Below are 15,136 nucleotides of genomic sequence, written 5' to 3' on the forward strand. Positions count from 1 at the left end.
GGGGAGAAGAAAGGAGAAATCCTACTGGACAAAAGAATCTGGTTCATACACAAACAATAACCCTTTAGTTTACTTCAGCCGTGCAGTTTCTAGACCTTGGTTACACACTATAGTGACATCTAGTGGTCATCTTCAGTAACACAACAGCTATAGCAAAATCATAGACAAGTACAGACTTTGTTCCATTGTTCTTCACCATCAAAAGGGTATAATAATGAAAATGGCAGCTTACATGCAGAACTTGATGCAGGAGAAGTATGTAAGTTTATCGACAGGGGCGTTACTAGAAATAGCTGGGCCCCATAGCAAACTTTCCAGTGCCCCCACCAAACCCTTGTACTGAACACAAACCAATCAAGTGTAGTCATAACCTTTAACATTTAACTGCAAGTGCTTGTCAGCAGCGCTAGCAGTTTAAGGGATATATGCAGCATCCACCTGGCCACCGAGTGCTGCAAATGATGATGGCTCAGGGGCCCGGTGTATTGTAGAAGTGGGCCACTGGGCCCCCTGATGCGACGGGCCCCGTAGCAGTCGCTAAGGCTACTATGGTGGTAGTTATGTCACTGTCTATAGAGCCCATCTCCTGCTAAAAGTCAGATAAAATGGGAACTTTGGAATGAAGTGCACAGCATTGTGCTTCATCCAGCTGTATTTACAGATTGGTTGGGGTCTCAGCTCAAGCTTTTGGCATAATGTTTTAGACCATGACAGCTTTGACAGAACTGGTTTGGAAAGGATCTTATATATGCTTATAAATTCCATAGACTCTTGGGGCTGTCAGTTTTTTTTAAAGCACTACAGCAAGAGTACTGCATCAGACTAAACTATGCCTACAGTACAAATACAAATGAGATGTGTCGGAAATTGTGGCAGTGAGAAGAAAGCCACAGGAACACTACACACCACTGGAAAAGCAAATAGTGGCAACCACACTTATTAATCTTAAGGGGCTGATCAGTATGCAAACACACACACAAAGCCATAAATAAGCTGCACATCCAAAACAACCAAGTATCACAAAAAAATGTTATTGTACACATCATGTAGTCTGATGGGGCAGCACTATGGTCCCCAGTGCACCAATCCGCCCTGGCTGGCCTGCCACCCAGGCTGGCCCGCTAAGACTGACCAGGGGCAGATCAGTCCTGGCAGTATCCCACCCTCCAGTACCAAAGTGCCTAATTTGCATTATTCTGGATTAAAATGTGATATCATGGAAACGTTGTGGAGGATGAAGGTAAGAAATGTACCTTCATCCTTAGCACCCCATGCACTATAGGGAGATATCAGGAGGTTAGATTCTTCTAACCTGCTGATAATTTCCTTTAAAAGCTCCTAAAACCATACAATACAGACCCTATGGCTAGGCCCTGCATCCAATACCATAGCCCCAATCACTGTGTCCCTGTAAATTCTAATCCCAAAATGTCAGAAATATGATGATACAATGTAGGTATATGCACCTTTTTTACATTCATTGTATGGTCATATTTCTTGATAACTTACAGGTAGGTTTAGTATGCAGCTTTCTGACTTGTATTTTTCTGACAAGTATATGAAAACTTGATGACTATTTGACTAGATGATTATTTTGACGTGCCCCCTTATTACAGTATAATAGCTAGGATAAACTGTGTTCTTTTCTTATGAGTATCACAAAATGACATGCACACATTTTTCAGCTCCTCCTGGGATGCCCTCTGTAGTACCAACAGTTTCATTATGTGAAGCTCAAATATTTACCTTCTAGCCAAGCCAAAATCAATAATTTTGATCTGATAATCTGCTCGACTCACACACATAATATTTTCTGGCTGAAAATAAATGGGAAAGAAGTAACATTTGTTAAAGTTGTAAATATGCAATCCAGGTTGAGATTAAATCACACATCATCCTTTTTACAGAATAAGGTCACCTTCACACTTAGTATGACACCAGCCGTTCTGTAACCCAGCCATGTCAAAGAACATCCGGTGTAAGTGAATTTTATCTGTCCGATACTGTAGTACCAGTCGGTTAAACTTAATTTCTATTGAATTGGGATGCGGGCGCATCCATGTGCGCCCGCATCCCAATTCCCCATTGCACACAATGGAGAGTGCGGTCAGAGCCACACTCTCCATTGTGAATAAAATAAATAAAATAAAATAAAAATAATAAAACTCTCCATTGTGTGAACTGTCAGTTCTGTGCGGCTACTATTTAATGAATATCGCCCGCACAAAACTGACATGTATATACACTTCAGCTAGGATTCCCTCTGGCGACAGTGCAACATAACTTTTCTATTGCTAATCTGCAACAACGGCAGTGATTAATAGAAAATTGTGTAAATGAAGCCTAAACTAGAAAAGAAGTACTTATGGACATTACTGTATTTTTTGGAATAACATAAGAATATACATGGTATACTTGCACCTCAAGAATTAAATTACACCCATAAATACAACACTGACACAAATGTCATAATATTTCCTAAATTGGTAACCATAAATCATAAGTCAACTACATATCCCATTTCAGGTCTTTAGAATTGACTTCCAAAGTACCATACCATAACAGAAACAAGATATCTATGTATGTTTGAACTGACAATACCTTAAGATCCAAGTGTATAATGTACATTTGATGCATGTACTGAATCCCTTCACAGATTTGCTTAATAAATAATATTGTGTCCACTTCTGAGAGATTGCAGTTCTCATCGATAATTCTGTCAAATAATTCTCCGCCATCTACACTGTTGGAACAGGAAATCAACCAAATTAACATAGAATTCATGGCATTTCAAATAAAGTCCAAGTAGTTTCACAAGTAATTGTATATGTATAGTTGTATAGGTTGTATAGTTAATAGGAAACTGAGTTATAAACAATTCTGGAATATATATGTTTGTATGATTGCAAACATTCCTTTTACAAGGGGAATCGATTTGGATAATAAGAGAGAATAGCAGAGATTATATTTAAATGGAATCAGTGTAGTGTAGTTGTGTGTCCCCTTTGTGTGTATGTTACCAGTCTTGAAACCAGCCGTGTAGTAGATTTGCCACATTCTTTACCAACACACTGGAACCATTGAAAAAGAGGAGTAGTAGTTTGGTGTTTGTGGCGCACTTCGGCACGCCTCATCACTACTTCCTCCTCACTCTTTTGCATATTTTCTGCGGCCCGGCCTCCAACTCCCCCCTGTTGCTATCTTTTTGCGTGTATGCGCCATTGCTGGCAAGGACCACATGTGCCGACTTGCCAGTTCATGCCAGTTCGGCTGGGCACTCCTGGTGACCTTAATCACGCATGCGCCATAGGGCTGAGGAACGGTGTAGGCACGCTGTGGGCCTGAAGCCAATGCCCTCAGATGAGACGAGGAAGTAGTGGTGAGGCGTGCTGAAGTGCTGCACAAATGCCAAGCCACTATTCCTCTTTGACACTTGGTTCCAGTGTGTTGGTAAAGAATATGGCAAATCTACTGCATGGATGTCTTCAAGACAGGTAACATACACAAAAGGGAACACACCTACACTACACTGTCAGCACTGCTAGCCCAGGTGCTGACATATTTCCTTTAACTACTTGCTGCTGCTCTCCTGGTTCTGGTTATTAAAGGAAATGTTCCATCAGGTACATTCGCTTAAAATTTTGCACTGTGACCCGGTTCCTGCACACACCATTGATCTTTTACCGGGCACCAGTCGGGGCTGAAGCACTGGAGGTGGGCCGCCCCCAGTGGGAGAAAACCCTCGCCCCTCTGTGCTGCGGCTCCATTGATTCTAATAGAATATCAATAGAGCAGTTTTCCTGCACCAGCACCGTTCTAATGATATTTAAAACTTGTATGTCCGTATTACAAAACTATTGCATCATGAAGACAGCCCCTGTCCATTTGCTCTGCTAGGCTTGGATGTGCAAATGGATGATAAAGCTCAATATGAGTTCAGGTAGGAAGTACAAATGACTCTTCCAGGGGTATAGGTGCTATGTTATTGTAGATATTTATACCACTTCTGTTCTGAGAGTGGAGCTATTCTGCATGTGCAGTACAGCACAGCTCCTCATTGATCCCTATTGATATAGGGGATATTTATCAAGGGCTTTGTGCCTACTTTTAGGTGAATAGTTGTATTTTTCACTAATTTTTGGTCTAAGTTCTATTTATAAACCAGTTTTCGATGGTTCAATATTTTTTAGATTCAACTTTTTTTTAAATCTCCGTTTTGAGTATTCACCGAAAAATTCACATAATTCAGGATTTGCACCCAATTAAAAAAGTTGCAAAAACTGGTGTAAGCCTACGTCTTAATTAGTACCAGGTGAATTTCTTTGCAACTTTTTACTAATGCTGCGTTTACACGGAACGATTATTGTTCGAATTTGCACAATAACGTGTAAACGCAGCGAACAATCAAACGACGAGTGAGAAATCTTTCATTTTGATCTTATAACATGTTCTTAAATCGTTGTTTGCAAAAAATTCCCAGATCGTTCCGTGTAAACAGTCATTCACTGATTTTACTTATGTGCGAGATAGGCTGAAGCGATCTCAAAACGATCGCAAAACGATTTTTCCGTACGATCGTTCTAAAAAAAACATCGTTCTTTCGATATCGTTAATTATACGATCGGGCGAATTATCGCTCCGTGTAAACGCAGCATTAGAGGCATTTACTATCACAGTGCGACTTTTCCAAAAATTTATATGGATGTAATTAACAAGTTTTGATGCCTTTTGGTCTAATTTTTGAGACAGATACCCCTTTCCATGTTATCCCCTGCCCTCTTTTCACAGTACTAGGATATGCCATTACTTTATGATAAATAGGGGCTCTTATCTCTGGCATCCCCACGGATTCTGGGAAAAAAAAAACAGGGCAACATTTCTGAATCAGCTATGCAGCCTCTTCACTGTTTGACTTTGACCTGCACAACATTTTTTTGTAGCCAACTGGCTAAGCAGTTTCGGGAACCCAACCCCATTTATTTGAATAACTCTGAATCAACCTTGTGGTTCATTTTTATATTTAGGATTGGTTGGGATTCCAGAGGTTGGACCCCCTTTATCATAAAGTGGTGGCATACTGTATGTCTACTTTGAGAGTGGAGCAGTTCTTTAAAGCGACTCTGTACCCACAATCTGACCCCCCCCAAACCACTTGTACCTTCGGATAGCTGCTTTTAATCCAAGATCTGTCCTGCGGTCCGTTTGGCAGGTGATGCAGTTATTGTCATAAAATATTACTTTTAAAATTGCAGCCCCATGCCCTACGGGTGTATCTGTGCCCTAACTTTGCACCACCCCCTCAGTCCCTCCTCCCCACCCTCCTCATCATTAGGAATGCCACTGGAACATTTACTTCTGTTTGAACATTGCACAGGTGTCTTAGGGCCCTATTACACGGAACGATTATCGTTCGAAAAATCGTTAAATCTTTTGAATATAAACGATAATCGTTCTGTGTAATTGCAGGCAACGATCGAAAAATCGTTCATATGTCGTTGATCGTTGATATAGATTTGAACCTAAAATTATCATTAATCGTTTGCTGTAATTCCACGTTTGTTCGCTCAAGTTCCGCATTTGTTCACTAATTGTTCAGTGTAATAGCACATTGTTCATTGTTTTTCTGGTATCAGAAGGAATAAACTATCATAGTAACGATCGCAATAACGATCATAGTAACGATCGTAACTAACAATTATCGTTCTGTGTAATATGATGAAAGATTTCAGGTTAACGATAAACAATCTTGTTTGTGATAGTTTATCGTTAGTTGTTAATCGTTAAAAATCGCTCATTGTAATAGGACCCTTAATGATCCAGCCCATGTGCTGTGGTAACACAGGTGGTGAATAGGAAGCAATCTGCCTAGAGCATTCCTAATGATAAGGAGGGCGGGGAGGAGGGACGGAGGGGTGGTGCAAATTTAGGGCACAGATACTCCCGTAGGGCACGGGGCTGCAATTTTAAAAGTAATATTTTATGACAATAACTGCATCACCTGCCAAACGGACCATAGGACAGATCTTGGATTAAAAGCAGCTATCCAAGTAATTTGGGGGGGGGTCAGATTGTGGGCACAGAGTCGCTTTAATAGGAAATGTTTTAAAGGGGTTAAGGGGACTGTTTAGGTTTGAGCTTAAGGTGTCACTGTTGTTTAAATTATTTTTGCAGCAAGGAATAGTACAGGCGATTTTAAGAAACTTTGTAATTGAGTTTATTAGCCGAAAAATGCATTAGGGGTGGAGGGAGATGAGGCACCAAAACAGGACAACAAAGAGTTAATTTACAGCTACATCACAGCTATCTCCTCTGACAGTCAGCGCTGAACTCTCTGACCTCTGAATATGGCTTTCATGCAGCTCCCGCTGTGTAATCCTTTGTTCTCTGCTCTCTGCTGGCGACTAATCTCCCTCCTCTGTCCTCCCCCCCCCCTCTCCATAGAACAGACAGGGCCCGACTGATGTAAAAGAGTCCAGATTTCCTGATAATGAGCAGTGAATGAGAGAGAGGAGGAAGCTGGGGAAAGTCTTTTTGAATGCAGATAATGGCATATTTGCCTAATAAACCCTAATACAAAGTTTCTTAACATTGCCTGTACTATTGATTTCTGCAAGAAAAAAAAAAAAATGACTGTGACACTTTAACCCTTCAGGACCGAGCCAAAAATACACTTAGAGGGGTTATCCAGCCTTTTAAAAGCATGGCCACTTTCTTCCAGAGACAGCACTACTCTTGTCTCCTGTTTGGGTGGGGATTTGCAGCTGAGTTCCATTGAAGCTTTAAGTGACACTGTCACCCCCTTTTTACATTATGACTGCTCTAGACAAGTGTAAAGGGTAAATTTAGCAGTTTTCATACCTCATTTTCTATCATACCTCATGATGCTTGTTCCAGTAAAAAGTGATCTTTTATCATCTGAGATTGGGATACCTGGGTGGGGCTTCAAGGGCAAAGCGCCACTTAGCCACGCCCCCGTGACATCATTGCATAGGCCCCGCACCCTCAACAGCCATTGGAAGGGTCAGCTTAAAGGTATAGGCCTCACTAGATTGGCCTACACCAATGAACGCTGAGGGGAGTGAACTATGCGGCGATGACGTCACGGAGGCTGCGTGGCTAAGTGGCGCTGGGGCGTGGCTAAGTTGTGCTTTGGTCGTAAAGCCCCGCCCAGGTATCCCAGTCCCAGATCAAAAAGAAAACAAAACACTTTTTACTGGAAAAAGCATCATGAGGTATGATAGAAAGAGATAGATAGATAGATAGATAGATAGATAGATAGATAGATAGAAAAAGAGCAGTCATAATGCAAAAAGGGGGTGAGTGTGTCATTTTAGTTACAAACCACACTTGAACTGGAGACAAGAGTAGGGATGTATCTGGAAGAAAGTGGCAATGTTTTTTTAATGCTGGATAACCCCTTTAGGGACAGAAGCCCATTTTTCAAATCTGGCCTCTCATTTTGTGTGGTTATAGCTTCTCGTGACATATTGTACTTTAGGTAATAGTAAATTTTGCCCAATATCCAGAAAGTGTTTGTGTGAAAAATGCCCCCGTTTCATGGTAAAAAAAATGGCAAAACAGTCATTTTTCTCACTTTGAATTTTCTGCAGTCACTGTGTTATAATTTTATTGACACTTCCATTGCACACCAAATATGTGTCCTTTTTTTCCTACATTTATTATTTGCTGTGGGATATATGGGAATTATGTGTTTATTTCACTTTTTTGTGTGTGTGGTTTTTTTATATTTACATTTTATTATTCTGTGCCACCTAAGAAATTTTATTATCTTAATGTCCAATAACAGGTATAATACATGCAATGCACTGCTGTGTATTATGCTTGTCACATACATAGCTGATCAGCTAATCAAAGTCTTATTGGCTTCTGTAGCTATGACTGGAGGCCTCCAGTTGTCAGAGCTACCATTGAGGCTCTGCAATTGCTTCACTGACAGTCAGGACCCACCACAGATGGCATGGGCACAGCTTTTGTGCTTGTGCCATCCATGGGCATAACTGTAAGTTAATTTGCTAGAACAGCATCCTGTCAAGTGTTAACCAAGCAAAAACATGCTGAAACCAGAACAATTTGTGACAGTGATAGTTTTTCTTCACTATACCCACTAACAGTATGTCAGAGTAGGAAACTGGACGACAAAAGACAGGGGCTGTCCTGACCCTGGCACCTGTCCCGCTGTCCCTGCCTAATTGCCTCAACTGCCTAGGCGGCAGCGGACAACTGGTTGACAGTCTCTAACCTTTATAAGTGAACACTGAATGAAGACAAGACAAACAAAGCACAATGAATCAGGGTCAGGAGTTTGGGTCAATAACAAATGAGCAATGCAGAACAAAATCGTATCCAAAAGAGAAGTCAAAAGCTAGAAATACAAAGCAGGACCAAACGCTAGGTCAAGAGGGAACTCAGGGTAAGAGGCTCTATTGCAGGCGGCAAGGTATAGGGGTATAGGGAAGATATTTATGAGGCCTAAAGTCCCAGCCCCAGGAGTCTTTTGACAGCTGACTGGTTGCCAGGGATGGAGTTTTCAGTATGCTAGCTGCACACTCTGGAGATAGGAGGAGCCGGCCTGCTTGTGACACAGTAGTCGTTAAGGTACAGTATATGGTACCAATAGCAGCTGGGTGCTGTTATGTTTATGACAAAGATAACCCTAATTTATATGCAGAAAACATATTAAAAAATAAACAACACCTACTATTCCATAACAAGAATGATGTCATTTCGGGATTCAAATGCATCATATAACTGGATGAGGTTACAGTGATTCAGCTGGTTCATGACTTGTATCTCATTTTTCACTTCTTCCTGTAAATAAGGGTTAAATAATTCTATAATACTTCTGCTGTCATCTTAAAAGCTGTGATCATATCTAAAGTGAAAAGGCATGCACAAAGTGATTTCTTGTCGAACAACCTCTGGGTCATTGAATCCATGCAGCAATCTTTTCTATATTATATTGCCAATTTTTCATCATATGGGTTTCTAGGCATACAAATTGGTAACATAAATTATGTACGCTTTCACACTGTCTGCCATAGCTGGATAAAAGAACTATGCCATGGGTTGTCTATTTTTATACATGATTTAAAACATAAATTGAAAACTGTCACTGTTGTTATAACTTTCAGGCTGGGTTCACACTACGTATATTTCAATCAGTATTATGGTCCTCATATTGCAACCAAAACTAGAAGTGGATTAAAAACACAGAAAGGATCTGTTCTCACAATGTTGAAATTGAGTGGATGGCCGCCATATAACAGTAAATAACTGCCATTATTTCAATACAACAGCCGTTGTTTTAAAATAACAGCAAATATTTGCCATTAAATGGCAGCCATCCACAGTAGATTTAAAGTAAAGCAAGTTTGCAATTTACATTCATTTTTGTTGTTATCATGCTGTAAAACAAAGCTGTACTTACCAGAAATCCAGGTCCAGCCTCCTGAAGGCAGATTTTTAGTCTTGTGCTGGTTGAAAAAAAGAGACTAAACACATGAAGTCCAGGCCAGTATAGAGAGTCACGGATCAATGTGTCCATCAATCACATGACTGTCTTCTTTTTGAGCGCTCAGATGACCTAGGGAACACTGGACTTCCTGTGCTTACACTCTTTGAAGTCAAAAGAAAAAAAAAATCAGAACACAGGAAGTGCCCATAATGAATGTAAATTGCAAACTTGCTTTATATCACATTTACTGTTGATTTAGATTTTTAAAGTTATAACAACAGTGACACTTTAAAGAACTTTTTCTATTTTTAATAGTTTCCAGAATTCTTTTGATCCGTCCTATAAAGTCTGATAAGCCATGGAAAGTCCAATAAGGCAGCATTAAAATACTGTAGCAGCACAATTTTTTGTTTTACATGTCATTTTGGACTGTCATCCTGAAGGTTTTTAAATCTTATTTTTCGATTAAAGGAAGAGAGAAAAAAGGAACAAAGCTCTCTGTGCCATTAAAGGTGTACACCAGTGGAATTTTTTCCCCAAATCAACTAGTGTCAGAAAGTTATATTTAGTAGTTTATTTTACTAGTTTAGTAGTTTACCTCTTTTTAAAATTCTCAAGTCTTCCAGTACTTATCAGCTGCTGTATGTCCTGCAGAAAGTGAAATATTCTTTCCAGTCTGACACAGTGTTCTCTGCTGCCACCTCTGTCTGTGACTGGAACTGTCCAAAGCAGTAAAAGTTTTCTGTGGGGATTTTGCTACTGCTCTGGGCAGTTCCTGACACTTATATTTTACTGTAAAACATACAAACATTAGATTGCATATACTGATCTATGCTATGCCAGCATAGCATAGATCAGTGAAATATGTGATCTATGCATAGAACTTGCCTGAGAGCAGACACTATGCACAGATGGCCCATCCGACAGGATGGAGGTAAGTGGCTTACCTCCTCCGTTGGTACAAGTGATCAGCACCCTGCAGCCATAAGACGTGATCAGTCAGTGACAGGTGCTTAACCTGTCACTGACTTCCTTAAACGCAGCGGTTGCTATGCATTGCAGCATTTAAGGGGTTAATGACAGGCAGCTGCGGGATATACATTCCTGCTGCATGGGGCATGTGCAGCAGGAACGTATATATACGTATGGCTGACGTGAAGATGTTAAATAGAAGTAAATTACTTATCAATATGACTTTCTGACACCAGTTATTTTGAAAGAAAAAAAAATGCTGGAGTTCCCCTTCATTTAGGAAGCAAGATTTCTCCCTTGAAATACATTGACTGTATTTAGCAAATAAAGAATGGGGAGGATTCATGAAGCTGTCTTATTATAAGACTTTATTCACTTCCAATAGCAACCAATCAGACCTCAAGTTTCATTTCACCAGAGCTCATCAATCTATGAAGGACAAGCTGTGATTGGTTGCTGTGGGCAACAAAGAAAGTCTTATTATAAGACAGTCTGAGCACAGCAACACATCTTCCCAAATTACATATGTAAAACATGCACTGGGGCACATGAAAAAGGCAATATAAACTCCATGGATAAGGTCTATGACCAGGGCCGATTCTGGCTTTTCTGCTGCGAAAATTGAAATGGTGCCTCCCTCCTGTTTATCACCTGAAAGCAGATTCCCTGCCGACAATAATGAGTAGTCGCTTGCACATTTTCCCATGTATAAAAGAATGTGTAGGCAACTATCATAAAATTAAACGGGTTATCCAAAATTATAAAAGCACAGCTACTTTCTTGCAAAAAGAGCACCACCCCTGTCCTTGGGTTGTGTGTGGTATTACAGTCTAGCTCCATAGGCAACAAAAGACAGTATTATTACTCTTATACTTTTCTTATAATTTTGATAAATGAAACCCTATTTGTGCCACTTCTGTGTACTTTCTTTAATTCTTTTCCTCTAAAAAATAATGATTGCCTTTCCTAATGGATATGAAATCTTAAGATTTATTTTTTAATTAAAAGGTAATCTGTGAGTAGGTTGATGCTGCCTTAAATGAGAGAAGTGACAGAAATGCTGAACAGAACAATGTATTACTTACAGAATTCTGTTCAGGCATTCTCTCTGATATGCCAAGCAGCGCCCACTGGGCAGAGGGAGCTTGTGCTCATAAATATCCAGGACTACTATGCACAGGCACATAATAGGGGGAGTAGTGTGCAGTGCTCAGAGCCCTTATTATTAAGGAGAATATCTTCAAATCAGCTTTACAGAACAATGTGATACATCATTCTGTGCAGCTTCCCTTTCAATGGGTTATGCTACCCTTAGGTAGGACAGAATAAACCTATTGACTGACTAAACTGACTAAAGTTTGGTGGTGTTACCTTTATGTGTGCAAGTGTAAATAATACCTAGTAGTTGATTTGTTGTTAAGTTGTGACAGTAAAGATGCCATAATGTTACATAAGGGTTTTTATCCAAGAAGGATGGAGAGGGAGGAAGGAGCAGGCCACTGATCTCAGACATTTAGCCCTTCATGTGCCATGATCAATAGCAATCTAAGCATCTAAAAGACAAAATGACAGCTGCCACAGTTGACTGATCGATTGATTGTCATATGACTGATCGGCAATGCATAGAGATCTGCCTCACACGATCCCACTGACTAATAGCTTTGCACGAATCAGTATAAGCAATCCAGTAATTGTGTATAATATTCTCCTAGGAGAAATTTTCAAACAAAAATAAAAGTTAACATATTTGATATAATTTCATGTGCAGTTGTCCAAACCATTAAAATGAAATGTTGTTAATTAATTAAGTAAAAATAAATGTCCCATCAAAGAAAAAATTGTACCAATGGAAACTACAATCATAGCACAAAAAAGAACCCCTTTTTAGCCTCATAGATGGAAAAAAAAGAAATAGAGAAATTAGAAGTATATACATTTTTTTTAAGTTGTAAAATAAAACAAAAACTATAAAAATTGGGTATTGATTAAATCAATGTTTCGTTTTTTTTTCAGTTTCACCCCACAAATAATTATTGTTCAGTTCTGGTGTACATTTTATGATAAAATAAAAAGGTGTCATAAGAAAGCCTGTAAATGGCAAAAGAAAAAAATTTAAATGCTAAACTGAAAATTCAATGAGGAGTCAAAGGGTAAATATGTCAAAATAGCATGTAGTGGTGTAGCTACCATAAAGGCAGAAAATGCAACTGCTACGGGGCCTGGGCAGTAAGGAAGCCTGTGCCCCAGCAAAGAGTGGTCTGCCTTCGGCCCTTGGGATCGCAGCAGCAGTGATCGCAGTGGACCCCACAGATAGCAGCAGCCGCAGCATTAACATCACCCCCCTCCAGTACTCACTTGGCTCGGTGCAGCGTTCCATTGTTCTGACAGGTCCTAGGGGCACAAGTGACATCGTCATGAGACCTGTCAGGATGATGAAACGCTGCGCCACGCCAAGTGAGTACTGGAGGGGAGAGGTAAAGTTGCGCCACTGCTGCTACGATCTGTGGGATCCACTGCTCACTGACAACAAAGCTGGGCAGCTGGGGGGCGTACAGGATTCATGGAGCCCTCTGCAGTTTTTTGTTATGGGGCCCCATGAATCCTAGCCACGCCCCTGATAGCATGTGATTATATGTGGCAGCAAACAAACTATAAAGTGATAATTAGTTGAAATACAAAGTCAGATCATCTCTCACTGCTTGTACATGTAAAATTGTCTCTCAGAACATCTTCTGACACGTACATTACAGTCCTATTGTACATTACAGTCCAATTGATTTAAATTGTTGTCAGTATAAATCAAATATATATATATATATATATATATATATAATGAATGAAAAGAATATGTGTGCTCAACCGTGTTCTATATGGAAAATAATTGAGTAGGTAACGAGTGCACTACCTGGTTTGCACCTATGGACAAAAAAATGAATAGAATAAGAAATGGTAGGCTCTCAAGAAACTTCCTCACATGCATAAAAATAATAATAATAAGTTTTAGGTTTAAAAAAAAATAATAATAATAATAATATATATATTTTATATTTCTTTTAAGAATGAAAGTTAAAATCAATAAATCATGAAATGTAATAAAATAACAACCCTAGATATATTGCATTGAACTATAAAGTGCAATCCTAGTCCATATTATCAGTTTTGGTCACAATGTATATCATAATATATCCATGTTTCGTATCCACAAATATCAGTTCTCGGCACCGAAGGGCCCTTGCGTGCCAACAAGTGTGAATATGCCACTTAACTTGTATTTATTTTTCAAGCGTCTCCTTTGGTATGCTTCAATATATGATGTTATTGCAGTCTTTTAGTATGTAGTATTGTGGCAGTTGTTAAAGAGTTCACTTGTGTGATAAGTGATGTGGGAAACAATTTTTAAATGCATTGGTGGTTAAACACCTCTCACCCGTTCTAAGGCCAATGTGCTATGTATTCCACGCTGATCTGATAGTGTCTCCGGCTGGTGTGGATTCTCTGTAATCAGGGCCGTGCACTGTTCAGTGACCAGTCTTGCAACCTTGACTACTGATGTTGTAGTAGTGGAGGGGCTTTTCCTTCTTTGCTATCAGAGTCTTTATGTGTTCCTCCAAAATGAGTAGACTTTTGATCCATTGGACAAGCTGAGATGATAGGTAATGTGGTAGTTTGTTCAATTTTTCTATGCAGTATCTTTTGTGCACAAGAATGGCAACTTTTAGACGCGTTTCAGAATATATCTATTCTTTTCTCAGTAAAATGTTGCCAGAATTTATCACACAAGTGAACTCTTAAACAACTGCCACAAAAATAAATATAAGTTAAGTGGCATATTCACACTTATTGTCGGCACGCAAGGCCCCTGCGGTGCCAAGAACTGATATTTGTGGATAGGAAACATGGATATATTATGATTAGAGATGAGCGAACCTGGAGCATGCTCGAGTCGATCCAAACCCGAACTTTAAGGCATTTGATTAGCGGTGGCTGCTGAACTTGGATAAAGCCCTAAGGCTATGTGGAAATCATGGATATAGTCATTGGCTGTATCCATGTTTTCCAGATAACCTTAAAGCTTTATTCAAGTTCAGCAGCCCCAGCTAATCAAATACTGAATTTTCAGGTTCGGATCGACTCGAATCCGAATCCGGTTCGCTCATCTCTAATTATGATATACATTGTGACCAAAACTTATAATATGGACTAGGATTGCACTATATAGTTCAGTGCAATATATCTAGTGTTGTTATTTTATGATATTTCATGATTTATCGATTTTACCTTTCATTCTTAAAAGAAATATAAAATATATATATATATTAAAAAAAAATATATATATTTTAAAACCTGAAACGTATTATTATTATTTTTATGCATGAGAGGAAGTTTCTTGAGAGCCTACCATTTCTTATTCTATATAAAAGTTAACATGAAGAAGCACACTGGTGCTCACTTTTTCACATAATAAAAAGATATCCCAGCTCATTACCATGCACCATTGGTATCATCTGACTTGTCTTACTGTACATGTCATAAGATGCTTTTTAAAGTTTGCTTTAGCATACATTTTTTTTTATAACACAGTATAAAGTGTAAGTCCTTATTATACAGAGCAATAATCTGCCGAATCAGGCCAATTTGGCAGATCTTCACTCCGTGTAGTTAAGACAACAATCAGACGATGACAACTAT

At 39.3% G+C, this 15,136-nt stretch overlaps 1 protein-coding gene across 4 annotated transcripts in view; it reads right to left on the bottom strand.

Moving 5' to 3' along the window:
* Positions 1–15,136, bottom strand: part of MYLK4 (myosin light chain kinase family member 4) — a 145,229-nt gene that overhangs the window by 14,887 nt on the left and 115,206 nt on the right. For all 4 annotated transcript variants that reach the window (XM_069958095.1, XM_069958096.1, XM_069958097.1 and 1 more), the window contains 3 exons: positions 8,720–8,829; positions 2,602–2,743; positions 1,747–1,817 (listed from right to left, as the gene is read on the bottom strand). In XM_069958095.1, coding sequence (XP_069814196.1) covers positions 1,747–1,817; positions 2,602–2,743; positions 8,720–8,829 — 323 coding nt within the window. The remainder of the gene's footprint in view (positions 1–1,746; positions 1,818–2,601; positions 2,744–8,719; positions 8,830–15,136) is intronic.

Source organism: Dendropsophus ebraccatus, chromosome 2, assembly GCF_027789765.1.
Source record: "Dendropsophus ebraccatus isolate aDenEbr1 chromosome 2, aDenEbr1.pat, whole genome shotgun sequence".
In the NCBI taxonomy this organism is placed as follows: Eukaryota; Metazoa; Chordata; class Amphibia; order Anura; family Hylidae; genus Dendropsophus; species Dendropsophus ebraccatus.